The 15984-nt window shown below is 32.0% G+C and overlaps 1 protein-coding gene across 1 annotated transcript; it reads left to right on the top strand.

The window, feature by feature from the left end:
* The first annotated feature begins 3103 nt into the window (after window positions 1–3103).
* LOC106645914 (uncharacterized) lies at window positions 3104–15807 on the top strand. The gene is made up of 5 exons (XM_089590900.1): window positions 3104–3750; window positions 8348–8807; window positions 13925–14372; window positions 14614–14785; window positions 14952–15807. The coding sequence occupies exons 1-5, from the start codon at window positions 3722–3724 to the stop codon at window positions 15190–15192; spliced, it is 1350 nt and encodes a 449-aa protein (XP_089447026.1). The 5' UTR covers window positions 3104–3721; the 3' UTR covers window positions 15193–15807.
* The last annotated feature ends 177 nt before the right edge of the window (window positions 15808–15984 follow it).

Raw genomic sequence — 15984 nt, 5'->3', positions numbered from 1 at the left:
TTGGATCGAGAGCTTTCAATCGACTGTAATGGGACTTTGGCTTATTTCTATCAACGGCAATTGTATTTGATTCGATTTTATATATATTAGAAAAAAAAAATTTTGTATTTCATTCATTCGTAAACGATTTGATTTTTACATTCCAAAGTTGCATTGAAGTTTATAGACTTGAATCGGCATTTTGGATCAGACCAAATCGGTTACGAAACTCATACGCTAATTTGGCTCCTTTTTTCATCTACAACCAAAGCCATCGTTTTTTAAGATCTAAATTTTGTTGTATCTTTAGCAGAAGAACCTGTATGATTATTTAAATAAGTTGTCAGATCGAAACCTAACACGACGATGCAATTGACTGGGACATAAAAAAGACTGTTTTTAAAAGAATGACCCATATTGAATTGACTTGAATCGACTGCTCCTAACACAATTTCCGAGTACATCTAATCGGCTCAGAAATAACAAGTATAGCTTTGACATTTATAGAATTGAATCTGCACTTTAGACCAGAGCAAATCAATCGACTTTAACTAGTGATTCTAACTTTTCCGCTTATCTTATTGTCACCAAGCAGAAATTATTTTATTTGATTAATTATAGTAATAACTATTTTAAACAGTAAGTTGAAAAAAAAAAATTTTTAAATAACAGTTTATAAAGTCTAGATTTAAGACAATTAATTATTTACGATTATCTACCACAAGTGACTATTAAAATTTCATAGGGGAAGGTGGCCTAAAGTAGGCAGGCACTTGTATGCCGTCGCATGAAACGCAAAGAGCAAAGTGTGTGTATACTTAAGTATGTCGAAGTTTCCTGAGTACCTCCGAGTTTCGCTTAGTCCCAACCGATCCATTAAACAGTGGTATAGCGTAATTACATGCAATTTCTAAAAAATCAATAATTTGATAAAATAAATTAGAGGTATGTATTTTGTGATCAGTCAAAAACGAGTACACTTAGTGTATCGTTGATAATTTTCTATCAATTTAAGTCCATTGATGTTTAAATTGGGTTAAAAATATTGGCATTTTCTTTTGAACTTTTTGAGATCAGCATTATTTAATCAAAAAACGTGTGCTCGGGCAAAAGCGGGTAGGGCAAAGCGGGTTGCTTGGCAGGTATCCGATTTGCACTGATATCATTTTTTATATACTTTTTCGAATTTTTCTTAGATGGTGAATAAATGTAAGTAGAGAACACAGTGATTTATGTCACAAATGAGACGTTTGCTTTAGAAATTTTTAAAACATCGCTTACTGTTTTCAAGTTTTCGAGTTACCAATTCAATAATCATTTAGAGCCATGTATGGCCATATTTTTATAAGCAAGTCTCTTAAACTGTTGAAGAGTGATTAAATTATATACTAAAATTACCATTTAAATAATTAATAAAATCATATTTCCCTTCATTGTAGTGCCTTTCCGCTTTGCCAGAAAGGAAAACCCGCTTTAGCCCCCCCTCCTAGGGCAAAGCTGTTTTTTCAAGGGTCACTTTATTTTTAATAATAGATCAGAAATTGAAAGACAATGATCCAAAGTTGTTTATTTATTTCACAGTTCAATGTACCCTCTATCCAAAAAAAATAGAACGGATCATTAACATCATACAAATACTAAATTTTTTGGGCTTTAAACCTTAACTAACCCGCTTTAGGCTACCTTTCCCTACTTACTTATTATTAGTCGATTGGTATAATAAGTGCCCATAAAGATTAGTGTTTTTGATTAACTTTTGTTATTTTTTTCTGTCTGATATACAAGATACAAGAAAAAAAAATGATCTGTTATTAACAATTATTAATAACTATAAGTTTTTGATAAATATTAACCGTCAAGTATAGGAGTGATAATTAACAATAAAAGTTCTTTCCATTTTTCTCAATGTTTCTAGAATAACATTTATGACGAAAAAAAAGAAATAATAATAATAATAACTAATCATAACAAATAATATTACTTATTAAATTTTGTTACTTGTCTCGAATCTGGACTTTAATAATTGTTATTATCAGTTACTTTTTATTCATTAAAATAATTTTGGCTTGAATCTTCCCAACTTCACTAAAATAAAACACACCAGCAGGCTATATTTAAATTAATAAATGCTGTTTAATGAAATCTACTTGACTTATTTTTTTATTGTAGTACAAGAATAAATGACAGTTTGAAAAAACCGATGCAATATAAACTTTTCTTATAAAAATTGAACAGGTCTAGAAAAAAAATGTACAAAGTTAGTGAGAAAACTTATTTTTAAGAATTCATAAAATTCGGTAACAAGCTGTGGGTTTGTTTCAAAATTACAATTCAAGTTGATCAATGGCAATGCTACTTTTGAATGTGAAAGTCAATTCTTTTACGAATCACACCGGCCGATATTGAAAAAAATTTTTTTTTAATAGATATAAAAATCCAATCAAATACAATTGGCATTGATATGAATAAGCTGATGTCCCACGAAAGTCGATTGAAATGTTTAACTGTCACTCTACTTGCGTGATAAAATAACACTATTCGTTAAAGCTCCGGTCCCCAGTTGATCCGTTACTGTATCTTCTATAATTACTAATGAATTCCTATCGATTAAAATCAGGTTTCAAATATATTTTATATTGATGAAGGGTAGCATAATTATTACGCGCGGCCAAACAAAATTAAAAAAAAATTTTTTTTAACAATTTTTTCAATTAACTTAAATCGACTCTAATTGAAAAATATTCCAATCGACTTGAATCGGCATCTACACAATCAATCTGCTATTATGCGATTTTGACAATCAAAATTTACCATCGGAACCGATTTAAGCTTTTTAATCGGCTTACATCGGCCTTTTATAATAGGGTATACTTATATACGTATACCGCACGCGCTTGAAACATATAAATATCCATTTCTCGTCTAGACGTCTATACCCCTTCTGCCGTTCTGCGCCTGCGGAAAAGTGAAGGCTCCGCCACCACTATCCTTCACACACCTGTTTATTCCTCACCTACAACTTCTTACATGCTTATAAGTATACATATATACATCAAGCAAAGAACAATTCACCCTCCCGTATAGTCTCGTATTCTCGTACAAAAAAAAACTTGTACCTACAGTGCACACGCGGAAGCTCAGCAACACCAGCCCCTGTAAGCCGGACACTCGTCTCTTTACCGAGCAACAGGACAAACAAAACAGAAGCTTGGCTCGGGGGATTTTTTTTTGTTCGTGCGTGTATTCGTTTATCCAACGCATTTGTGTATACAGTTGAAATGTGTGTCGCAAATTTACAACCCGAGAATGGCAGAAGCAACACGCAACAAGAGGGTCCCAGCGAAGGGAAAGCGCGAGTCTGCCGATAAGGAAAATCAATAAGACCTACCTATATAACGAGCGTAATAATATACCAGTCCGCGAAAGAAAGCAGAGGAAAGTGGAGCAGACCGCGAAGGCAATGTTTTATTCGTCGAAAAAAAGAAGAAACAAATTAGTGCAGAATCTTGTACGCTAGACGGAGTTTGCAACCTCATCATCATTACGATACACGTGGCATAAATATATACAAACAGCTGCTCAGCTTATTATTTTTGGGTGTATACATATACATACACCACAACGTTACAGTCGTCGTCTGCTCTTAGCAGCTGATTCACGCTGACAGCGATAGTTGGGTTTTCAAAAGATAAGCAAAAGGAACTTTGGGCGCGAGCTTGCGAACGAAGGCTGGAAGCATGCGATGCATAAAAGAACGACGAAAAATCAGGGGTGAGTTTTCTTTTAGCGGTTTTCCTCTTTATATCGCAGTCTACTTTTGCAACTGCACACGAATGTGCAGGACGTAGACGTCGTAGACACTTATCACTTATTCACATCGTCGGGTGAGTAGAGGAACGTGCTATTGATATTGAAAAAAACTGCGCTATCTTGATTTTTAATTTTAAAATGCTTTTGCTTCGAGCGATTATTAATTGGAAACACCTACTCTATTTTAATATTTTTACGTATAATTGTAGTCATATGTGAGACTTACTTAATTTTTCGGCTTGTTTTTTTGTCTATTGCAATTTTACAAAGATCATTTGAGAAAAATCAGCATATTTTAAAGGGTACAGACTTAACAGAGACTTTTAATTTTGGTAATATTTTTTTTGTATTGTTTGTCACCAAATATAATAGTTTTTTAGGAACTGTTGTAACTGATCTAAAAAGAATATTGTGATAATAATAGTAACATAATGATAAATTTGGGTACGAGGTTACTTATTAGCATTAAAAACGGCTAGCACGAAACCCTCAATACTTTGCAAAAATGTTTATTTACTTTTAAAGGGGTTACATTATCTTGTGATCATTTATTTTCACGCTTTTGTACAGCGAATATTTAACATACTATCACCAAATTTTTATAGACTTTACTGCTTTCCAGTTTATTATACAAGCAAATTCAACAAATATTCAATAACAGATACATTTTGCGATATCGTACATAGGTTATTTTACGGAAACAAAGGCCGAAATAAACAGAAGCTAAAACGAAGTTTGGAACATTTCTAATACTAGTTACGTTAGACACGCTTCACGCGATTTCAATTTTATAGTTATTTACAGATATTTTTGTATTTTTATATTTCATAATCTTCAAGCAAATCCAACTTTTTATATCTCTACTAATCTGATACTTTTAAAAGGACAAACAAGTAATGTATCATTTTAGATCATGTAACAGTGTGAACTTGTTTCATTTCACATGTTATTACAATTTTAACAGTTAAATTTTTTTAATCATGCCAAATTAGTCACGTGACCAGTCTTAACCAATTACACAACGAATAAAAAGGCTCTAGTCAAGAAGAAATCCATCTTTTAAGATAGGATTATTTTTGTATTTTATAAACCCAAACCATGTTTTAGTTTTTTACGTCTCGACAAATGGTTTATTACGTCACTAGGGCGCAAAGTATACGAACTTGAATGCCCGAATGGCGCAGTCATCACATGTTTGCACCCGAGTCGTGTATATTGTTTTTCTTACCGAGGGCGCAAAACTGGAATTTGGCACCTGAGGGCACACTTTTCACCCAGTAAATCACTTTGGGCCTTACGGCAGAATAGTATATTACGTACTAACCCAAGTGGAACATTTTTTTTGTGATTAAGTAAAAAAAAAAATAGTAACTAATATTCATATTTTATAAAGTACAGATTTGAGACTATAATAAAGTTTAATGAGTGTTATTATTAATAATTATTTTTTTATTATTTCTTATTTTTCGTTATAAATATCATTATAGAAACATCGACAAAAATAATGACTAGAAAGAACTCTATGGTTAATGATCACTGTTTAATACTTGACTTTTAAGATTTGTCATAATATTTGTTAATAATCGATTATTTTTATTGTTTTATTTTTCATATCAGATGAGAAAAAAATTAAAAAATAATAACACAACAATTTTTATGGGCACGGTTGTTCCGTTCGATCTCGCGAACAAAAATAAAATAATTACTAATAATATGCATCAAAAAGTTTTAATAATAACTTGTAACAGACAATTGTAAATTATGTCTTATTATTTATCTCAAATCTAGAAATTAAAAACTGTTATTATTTTTTTTATATTTTCTGCTAATTTTTAAAAATAATTATTACCAACTTATCAAACAAAATTATTTCCGCTTGTGAAGGAAAGAAAGTAAGTACGGCATCCCCTCTCGGGTGTGAGTTTCCACCTGAGTCCAAGGCGAAGGTGGTAAACACCTGGGAGATGATGCCATACTTTTTTCTTAAGGCCCGTATTACGGTTTTTTTCTCCAACTTTGCCGAAAATACAACGTTTTCTGTGATTTTAGAGAGAAAAATGCAACATAACCTCCCAGGTAAAAATCTCATTTACTGCTTATTAGAAAAAGTATATTGGCAGAAATTAGGAAAAGTATTGTTATACTTTTTCTAATAGCAGTTTATGCGATTTTTTACCTGCAAAAAATTTTGCACTTTGCATCCTGAAAACAGAGAACAAAGACGTTTTCGGTGGGGGTGTGAGAAAATTAGTATATTACGCACCTAGTGAGCAAGGTCTTGGATAAACGCGGTGAATAAACGCGGTTGACATGAAATCTAATGCCTTTCTTAACCTCCGAACGTGGTCCGTATATTATTTTTCACTAAGCCTACGTCGGGAGAAAGAATTTTCGTTTCGCGAAGTGGAACGAAAGTTTTTTTTTTTTCAGCGCAATATGGTGAAAAATATACTTTTTTCTCATACCTCCGCCAGAAATTTGTATTTTCTGTGCCTGTACCACGTAACCTAACAATTTTAAACGATTTTAAATTTTAATAAAACACGAACCTTCAAGCATGCGTATGCAAAAAAATAGGCACCTTAGCCATAAAGTAAACTGCTACTACCTGTGTGTTTTTGTCAATTAGCCACACAAGCAATCAACCAATTTGCTTTCTGGCCTGAACACGTAATATACTATTAGTAAAGTAAAGCTCGTCAAAGAATAGGAGATCGTATGGATATAAAGCACGAGAAAAAAATTAAATATTACCAATCAGTATTATTACTAGATGTACAATACATAATAATTACGAGTGCTGCGATGGCTTATTGGTTAGCATATGAGTCTCCTAGCCAGAGACATTCGAGGGGTCATGGGTTCGAATCCTGTCGAAAGTTTTCAAGATTTTTTTCTCGGACTTTTTCGATGGGGTGAGTACCCAGGATGCCGAAACACCACTTATCCAATTTTTAAAACAAATATTCGATTTTTTTGGTGTTGTCTGGGCCTCCAGGGGCTTCCTTTTCCAAGGAATGCCAACACCTGGTCAGCTTATCAGGTAAAGTCAATGACGGTTTTAAAAAGGTCGGTACAGCGAATTTAGATGGTTGATTGGATAAATATATTTCCAATAAACTTGATAATAGCTGGAGTATGCTTGAGACTGTACATTGCTGTGCCCTGTACATATAGTACCCAGTAGCATAGATGACCGAGTCGTCTGAGGGGAACTTTGCAAGGGGCCCGCGCGAAAGATTCGCATACTTGGGGAAATAGGATGGTAATTACTAATTACGGAAAAAGAACAAGGAAGGTAGAGATTAGGGACATAATATAGGATATGTAAAAACCCTGCAATGGGTGTACGTTGAGGTCTTAATACAATACCATACAAGATACTTACGAAAATGTTTACACTTAAGTTAAAAAAAAATGGCTGATAGAGTCACAGAAAAATTGAAAGGAAACCAAAAGAGATTTTGACAAAAAAAGTACTAGAGATTATAACCACACTATGTAACAAATAACTGACAAGTAAAAATGTAAAAGAAGTAAAGCACCCGTATACTTACTGCTTGGATTTTAAAACAGTATTTAACAGGCTGATCAACAAAATTTTGGTATGAACATGGAAAAACGGTTTTTAAAACAGTAGAAGAACTGTACAAATATATTGAAAATAAAGTTTTAATGGAAGAGCAATCAAAGAAAGACTTAATTATGCAACAATTCCGTTGTTCAACTATTGTTTTTTTTTTTTTTAGTGTACGTACTAGGCGTAAAAACCAAATAGTTCGACTGATTTCATTAAAAAAAAAAAAAAAAAAAAAAATCTAACTTAAGGAGACTATGCCCTATCGATAGGAAATCTTGAAAAACGACAAAAAAAAACCATGATTATTAATGAATATTAAACAACGAAAATTTGCAGAATAAAAAAATTCTGTGCCAATGCAGTTTAGTTAGAATTCTTTGACATTATTATTTTGCTTTTTTGGAGCTATGAAAAAACGTTTATTTTCAAAAATATTCATTTTTCTAATCTTTCTAATCGTTGCAGCAGGTTAGTTGAACTAAAAAAAAAAAAAAAAAAAAATATATATATAAGCCTTATATGCCTTGTATTATTTATAATGAACCTGGCTCAATGACTAAACAAATAAACCTTTTCAAAAAAATATGTCTTGACAAAGCTTCAAAATAATAATTAGTTAATATTAGTTCTATATGGCTTACCTCTTATGTTTTTTAGAGCTTAAAAATCTCTTATAGATTTTTTTTATGCACCTGATGGCAAGTGTATACCAAATTTACACGTCATGGTAATGAATTTTCTCATATTTTACTTGATGTACTAGTTTTCAAAACGTGCATTATCCCTTTCCTAGTATACGTATAATGTTTTTATTTAACCCGAAATACTCTATTTAGTCGAAATCAACGTATACAATATATTAAACATCAAAGTTTGCTGTAAGCATTCACTTTGATTAGAAAAATGAAAAAAAAACCCCAAAATGATGTAACTGAAGAACATGAATAACGAAAAATCTGTTTTTCATATTGATTGCAGCCTGACTAAAAGGCGCCTGGGCAGAGAACCTCGGTCCGGGCGCGCGACAGTCCTGCAGCAGCAACGCGTCGAAAGCGGCGATGCGGCGAGCAGTGGCATCAACGGCAAATCGCGACCTCCGAGCAGCTGGAGCCGTCAATTGGCGGAGGAACAGACTCTGCACTCGTGGTCGGAGGGCGTCGAGGATGAGGCGTCGCGGCGAGTCCTCGAGTACTGGCGCGTCATCGAGCGCACGCTCTACGACGAGAAGGAGCCGCTACCGCAGGGCTCGCTCTTCGATGAGTGCGTGCAGTGGCGCAATCAGCTGGCACACCTGAGAATCGTGGGTCGAAGCGCAGCGGAGCTTGAGAACGGGACGAGCGCGGTGGTTGGCGGCGGAGCACAGAGGGAAAAAAGTGCTCCGAAAGACAACTATGGGCTGGACAAACTGACGGGCCTTGATCGCGATTTTTTTACCAGGGTGAGTATCTAGAAATTATGTGCCTTAGCCGATTTAGTTGTTGCTTCTTATTGGCCAGTGGTAGGTTTATTTAAAGATTATTTACGTTTAACCAGCACTTAATTGTAACTCATGTAGCATAATATATGTATATATTGCGAAATAAGTTCATGAAGCAGCTAGGAGATTTTTGCACGAGTAGAAAGCAAACGTTGTCGCCCAAGCGTACACCGTTCGAAATGCTAAAATGACTTCATTTTTACCAAACATTGTTTGATTGTTTATTTCTTGAATAAACTACTTAAGTTAACAAAGATATATGAGAAAAATCAATACAAATTTGTACTTCCAAAAAAAAATTTAACTTTTTTTTATAGTTCACCTTTATTTAATATTAGGTGATGTACTATTAACACCAATTTTCATAGTAATGTTTTTTTGGAACTTGAATAAATTGGAAGTTATTTGCATATTTTTCATTTAAAAATTATAGTAATTGGCGTGACTTTTTTAATAATTGAGTCTTGTTTAATTATCAAGGCAGATTCCTTACAAAACAAACACTTGATGTTGTAAAGCATTAAGGTGGCTTGGGCGGTTAGTATCGTACCTAGGGCAGGATACCATAAGGGCCCTGAAAAATCAACGCTTTTCGACCGTAAATTTTTCAATAAATATAGTTATTTCAATAAAACCAAAGTACAAGATCAAGAAATTGCCAGAAAAGTACCGTGAAATTATAATTTTGAAAATTGGGAGATATTGCGAGGCAAGCCAGATTAACATTTCACACTTTTCGTCTGATTTTCTCGTAAGTTGAGTCGTTGACCCTGTATTTTTAAGAATTTATTAGATTCTTTGTACAAAAATACACAAGAACTATTTTTAATTTTTGAAGTTAGTCAAAGATTTTCGAAGATATAGTCGATTTTGTGACCACTGTCCATAAGAGTAGATGTTAAATTGGTGAATTTTCAGTAGCAATTTGCGAAAAAATTAAGTCGTTGACCCCAGTATTTTCTTCTTATCGCAAATGAATTTGGCATACTTTATTTGCGTAGTTTTAGAATTTCAGAGGTTTTCATCAAGCCGATAAAATCTCCCAAGCCACCTTAAAACGAGAAATTGGTTCAGCAAGGCAGTACAAGTCCTTGCTCAGCCAGTATTTTTAAAAATTTGAATGATATAATTTTCTGTGCTATAAAAATCCGTGTCACAAAACCTAAAGTTTTGGTACACGATTTTTTTCTTTTCTCTGAGGATACATGGAACAAGAAAAAATTTGTTTTAAAGGTGTGCATTAAAAAAAAATGTTTTTTTTTTTTTTGACGCATAAATGCAAATTTGAATTGGATTCTCTAATATATATTTACATCTGCATATACAAGGGTGTTTATTTTTTTTTAAATAAAGGTAAATACTTTTAGACCTTTTATTTTTTAGATACCTGTTTTTGTGCAAGTGTCGGGAACAATGTATAGGTGCGTCAATAGTAATGGTCAGGCCTATTTCTAGGTAACAATAAATATTATTTTAATTGTGGAATCAGCTTATTTTATAATTTTATTTTATCATGCAAAAAAATACGAAACACTTTTTTCCACAAACAGAAAAGTTTTATTTTGTAAAATTTCTGATCAAGTTCATTCGGATTTTCTTCGTGGTGGGCTTGTTGGGTCTCCTATTATCTTTATTTTGAAACCTTATATTTACAGATCTGCAAAAACCAGTTACTTATAAGTGTAAAACGTATTTAAACTTTGTTTATTGGATTGTACATTTTGAATCTCAATTTATCTTTCAACCAAATACTTAGAATTTTTATTATAGTAGTTGTGCCCCAAAATCAAACAGTTCCTAAAAAAGTTGAACGCCTTCCTTTAAAAACGTTATCATTCTGATTCTGACTCACGTTATTATCAAATTTAAACTGTGTTTCGTGAATTTTTTGTCTCGATTTTTTCTAAAATAAGTATAAATAAAAAGTCATGGTTAATGCATTAACTGTGAAGTTGTAGCTTGAAAATATTGAATCGAAAAATATTAGAATGCTTGATAAAAACTTGCTAATAATAATTTGAATAGAACCTTCAGCCCATTTTGTCAAAAATCAGTATTTTAAGCGATTTTTTAAATTAAATTAAGCGTGTAATTTAAGAAGATTAAGCTCGAATCCCATGTAATTCTTTATCCTAATATTACTTTGTGTCTAATGAGGTCTTGTTTGATAAATCTTTACATATTTTGTTTTATACGTTTTTGATTTCCCATTTTTAACGGCTTCTATGCTCTAGTGCTCACATGTTAGCTGGATGCTAGATAGAGAAACTGGAGGGATTATGGGTTCAAATCCCCTGGAAAAATGTCGAAAATTGTTTTCTCAGGCTTTTCCCATATGATAAGAACCTAGCGAAGTATGTGGAAGGCCAAAAAATCACTAAGTATCCGGTTCTTTTAGGAGTCACGCAATAGACAGACAAAGAAAGGAGCTATCCTGACCCCACATAGTACTGCCCCTCTTACCGCGCACATATACTGATGTAGCCAAAAAACGTGATATTTTTTTCACGTTGTACATTGGTTTTCATTGAAATGCACCATAAGGTGCCACAAAATTTTTTTTACTAAATCTAGAAACTACATCGTACCAACTGATACGTTTTTTTATAATGTTTCTACGTATTTACACATTTTTTATCTATGTCGAAAAATAAATTAACACTCATAAATACTTTAAGTAAAAAGCTTAACTTTAAAATTTATTATCTTCAAACAATGACCAATATAAAAAATACTTTAAAAATTTGAGAATATTCTGATCAATATATATTCAAAGTTTTACTATGATTAGTGCATTTTCACGTGACTCCTGATCATTTTTAATACGAATAGTGGATTTTTCCAGATAATGTCTAAATCCCCAGGAACTTTTTTTTGGAGAGGACCTTTAGTATTGTATATTGCCTGCGCCAAAGATCCGTATACATATATAGGGAAAAAGGGGGGAAATCAGAAAAAAATGAGTAAGATGTTGGAGGGACGGACTAGGAATTAGGATACCAAACATCTTGCAATGGCTGTTTGTAAAATCTAATACGATATAATGCATTGGGCTGATATTGCTTATTACAGGTAAACTCAGATATAGGCAGAATTTGACAGAGTGAAATAATCTGAAATACTTTATTTTAGCTATAATTTAAGTTATCCAGAAATTCAATTACTTTATTTCAATAAAATATCTTAACTAAATAATCTATTTATAATTATATTTAATATAGTAATTCAAATAAAATACTTGAATAAATATTTCATTTCAAATAAAACATTTCAATCATTAAAAATTTTTAAAAGAACATTTATTATTTTTGTTTAAAATATAGTAACTAAACTATTTTATTTCAAACAATAACATCAAATACGTTTTTATTTTATATGCATTTGTATTTAAATACAATAAATATTAAATACAATATTTGAATGGAAAGTAGTTCAAATACTTTCTCTCAAATAAATTGTACAAAATACATTTTTATTTGAAATACATTGTTTCAGATATACTTGTATTTGATGAAGTATTCAAAATAATTTGCTTAAATACGTTTGTATTTTACTTATTTCAAATACCTTGATAAAATACAATCATATTCAAAATTTAATTTAAATACTGTTTTTCAAATACGAATGTATGAAATCAAAGCGTTTTGGGACTGTCTAGTATGGGTTGTTCCCGAGTGATTTTCCCACTCAAATTACGTTCCCTTGAAAAATGCGCAGCAGCTCCCTGTACAATTTCAATAATGTATGTACATGCAAGCGCTCAGGTTGATATAGATTTTCCAATTAAATGATGTCTCACAAGGTACCAGAGTTTTTTTTTAAACATAAAAGCTTCGGACTAAAAGTAGCTCTACCCAATTTTCAGCTTAAAAATGCCCTATAACGGTTTGAAAACAGAAATTTAATATAAAAATAAAAAAATTATAAATATTTATCCTCATAACTTAAAAGTCAAAATTAATGTGTAGATATACATGTATGTGTTTTAATATTACATAAGAGCTAATCTTAGATGCAAGGGTTGTGAGTACGACGAGTACAGAAAAACTACACACGGCACTCACGTACAACATATATATTGCTATGAATTTCCCTTAAGTTCTTTTACAAAAATTTTATAATATCGAGTTTTGGTACTACTAATAGACATGCTATGATAGTGTTAATTTTGCTTTTAATCAATATATGTAACGTTTAGGTATGGCCATAGAATAAGACAAAAAATATAAACTTTGAATTGAATGGTAAAGCAATTTGTCGTGTACAATTATGTTTTCAATTCAAACACGTTGAAAAATTATTCTTGTATTTGACTCAGTTATTTCAATTACTTTGTCAAATACAAATGTAATTAGTCAAGTATTTAATTTAAATATTTGAAATACAATTAGTTGATGAAATATTTCAAATAAAAAGTTTTAAATAAAATTGAATTTGCAGTGATTTACTTAAAATACATATGTAGTAAAAAGTAGTAAATACTTATGTAATAAAAAGTTTTAAATACAATTGAGTTTGCCGTAATTTACTTAAAATACATATGTATTTCATTAAATGAATTAAAATACTTTCATCAGATACATTTGTATTTCAACTACATGATTTGTAATACATTGAAGAAATATAATTGTATATTATTTTTTTTGTATTCAAAACATTTTCTTTCAAATGTCGTATTTGCAATAAAGTATTTATATTCTTAAAATTTTTTTTAATGTATTTAAAATGTTATAATTACAACACCAATACTTGTTAAAATAATTTCAAATACTGTATTTAAAGTTTCAAGAACTTGTTACTTTATTTTGAAAAAAATTTATTTCATTGATGAAAAACAAAAATATTTTCCATTAGTCTAATAATAGTTTAGTAAGAGAATAAATTTTAGTATTTAATAGAATTCTTGTAGGTTTAAAAAAAATTCAATTTTTTTTTTATGGATATGACGTTACGTATTTAATTATTCAACTTTTAATGTGTATGAAATAAAATTTCTTGTAAAAAAATGACTTAAAAAAATTAAATCCATAATAAATGCAACGATTTGTTCTTCAATCCTTTTTTTTTCTTATTAACAGGAAGCCAGTATTCATACATTCAAGCCTCCAAATTATAAACAAGCAAGAGAACAAGTGCTGGATCACATCGTTAAATTTATTTGTAAAGAATTAGCCGAAATTGAGGCGGAAAAACTTGCTGAAGTGCAGGACGATTTAAATGAAAATTTTAATGAATGCTTAAAAATCGCACCAGCGCCAACGACCACAGGCAAAAATCCTCTCATCAGCAAAAATTATTACCACAATGTTGAGAGTACAGGCATATTAAAAGAAGAACAAGCAACGGGAAAAGAAACAGAGGACTTGCAATCGCGAAGGAGTAAACTGGGCACGGTTTTCAATGAGCGAATCATTGTGAGTCCGGTGCCTTTTGTCGTCACTACGAGAGAAAGTTTTTCAACCCTTCGCAAGACTCCGATTCTTTTCGTAGGTGAAGATGGCGACGCTTCAAATACGATTCACTCTGGTAAGTCTCTTCTTACTTTTGTATTCATAACTGCTTAATTTAATTCGAAGAATTAGTTTTTCAATTATTTTTTGTAAAAATACAAAAAAAAAACAACCCTTATTTCACGTTTTGCTATTGTTAGTTGTTATTCAGCGAGTATATTTTACCATCTACGTTTAAGTTGAACTATACGTGTTATGGTTATCTGCCACTTGCGATCTTTCCTGTGCTGAAAATACTCCTTAATTGTTACCTTCAGGTTCAAGGCGAGAAAACTCAAGACGAAAGTTATCTCTGACAGGAAATACGCCCTTGGTAGCAGTACCGCATGTACAGCCTTCGTGGAACACGCAAGTGTGCCCTACAATTTGGCCGAAAAACGTTAAGCTCACTCCAATTGACACTTCTAGACTGCCAAGTAGTAAAAGAAGGTAATAAATACAGTAGAAAATAAACTTTTTTTTCAATTATGGCCACAACACTATAGTTTTTACGATTGAATATTCAAAACTTGTGTAAAATTGTTAAAGTAATAAGAGTTAGTTTTATTTTTTTTTTTTTATCATGATTGTACCTTGCATAATACTATTTTTGCAGGCCAACAAAGACTGCAGAGAGTTTACCACCTCGTCGCAGCCGTCAGCCTTTAAGTCCAATACCACGATCCGTTCAGCCGATGACGCCGCGTAGCTGTAATCAAGACAATCATTTTAAAGGGCTGGAAGTCAGGGGCTTGCAAATAATAGCCCAACAAAAAAATTGGCATCCAAGAAAAAATTCTAAATCCAACGATTTGGATACAAAGGTGTATGTGCCTGAGCAACAAATACAAAACTAATGTTTTCAAGCGCTTGGGTACAGCATTGAAATCTTATCATAAAATTTTGTATTTTTTTTGTATATTGTTCGATAATCTTTTCCATCACCCATGCGTGAGCGAAATTTCGTGCGTGAGATTCGGGGTTACAAAAGACAGCCTTACTTATATGGTCGCGTGATTGGAATACATATTTTTCATATTCGCAGCATTCATTAAATCTACATTTTGCGCCAGCTTGAATTTTCACTCATTTGTCTTCTTTTCTAGAAATGCAAGAAAGGCAAATAAAAAGAGTGAGAAATCTTAATATGGCATGTAACAAAAAGTATTTGCTTGAGAAAAAAGGGGTATGCATTATTAATGAGCTCCACGCGCACGAAAACTTTTCTCGTATCAAATTAAGTACAAGAGTCTAAATCTACGTCAGCGGGCTAGTACCCCGTTTTATTTACAGCTCGTGTATGTGTATATATGTATTTGGGTGTAAAATCTAGCGAAGCGATCGACAACACGCAAACTCGTGAAGTTGCATGTTGGTAATCTTGCCAAAGTGTCTATGTACGTATTTGAGCAAAAAATTTATTTTACTTGGTGTCAACTTGTAAATTTCATATTTAAGTGTTTGTATGTGTGTGTGTGTGCACATACGTCCGAAAATTTTTCAATTATACAAACATACTTTTGTGAAATTCCCGCGTGAAATAGTTATGAGATAATATGTCCATGTATAAAAAGAAAGTGAACGCAGGTTGTGCAAAAAACTGATAAAGTAACTTGTATATTTTTGTAGCGCTCGTTAAACAACAGAAT

The sequence above is a fragment of the Copidosoma floridanum genome, unplaced genomic scaffold, assembly GCF_036245765.1.
Source record: "Copidosoma floridanum isolate Cflo_tuat_1 unplaced genomic scaffold, Cflo_Japanese_pri ptg000013l, whole genome shotgun sequence".
In the NCBI taxonomy this organism is placed as follows: domain Eukaryota; kingdom Metazoa; phylum Arthropoda; class Insecta; order Hymenoptera; family Encyrtidae; genus Copidosoma; species Copidosoma floridanum.
Note: the sequence above shows the minus strand (reverse complement) of the source record. Positions and strands in the feature narration are given on the sequence as shown.

Excerpts from the sequence above, each read along its gene's own strand:
- LOC106645914 (XM_089590900.1), top strand. The coding sequence starts at position 3,722 with ATGCATAAAAGAACGACGAAAAATCAGGG. Across the intron at positions 3,751-8,347 it reads AGAACGACGAAAAATCAGGG|CCTGACTAAAAGGCGCCTGG; the intron begins GTGAGTTTTCTT and ends TATTGATTGCAG. Across the intron at positions 8,808-13,924 it reads ATCGCGATTTTTTTACCAGG|GAAGCCAGTATTCATACATT; the intron begins GTGAGTATCTAG and ends TCTTATTAACAG.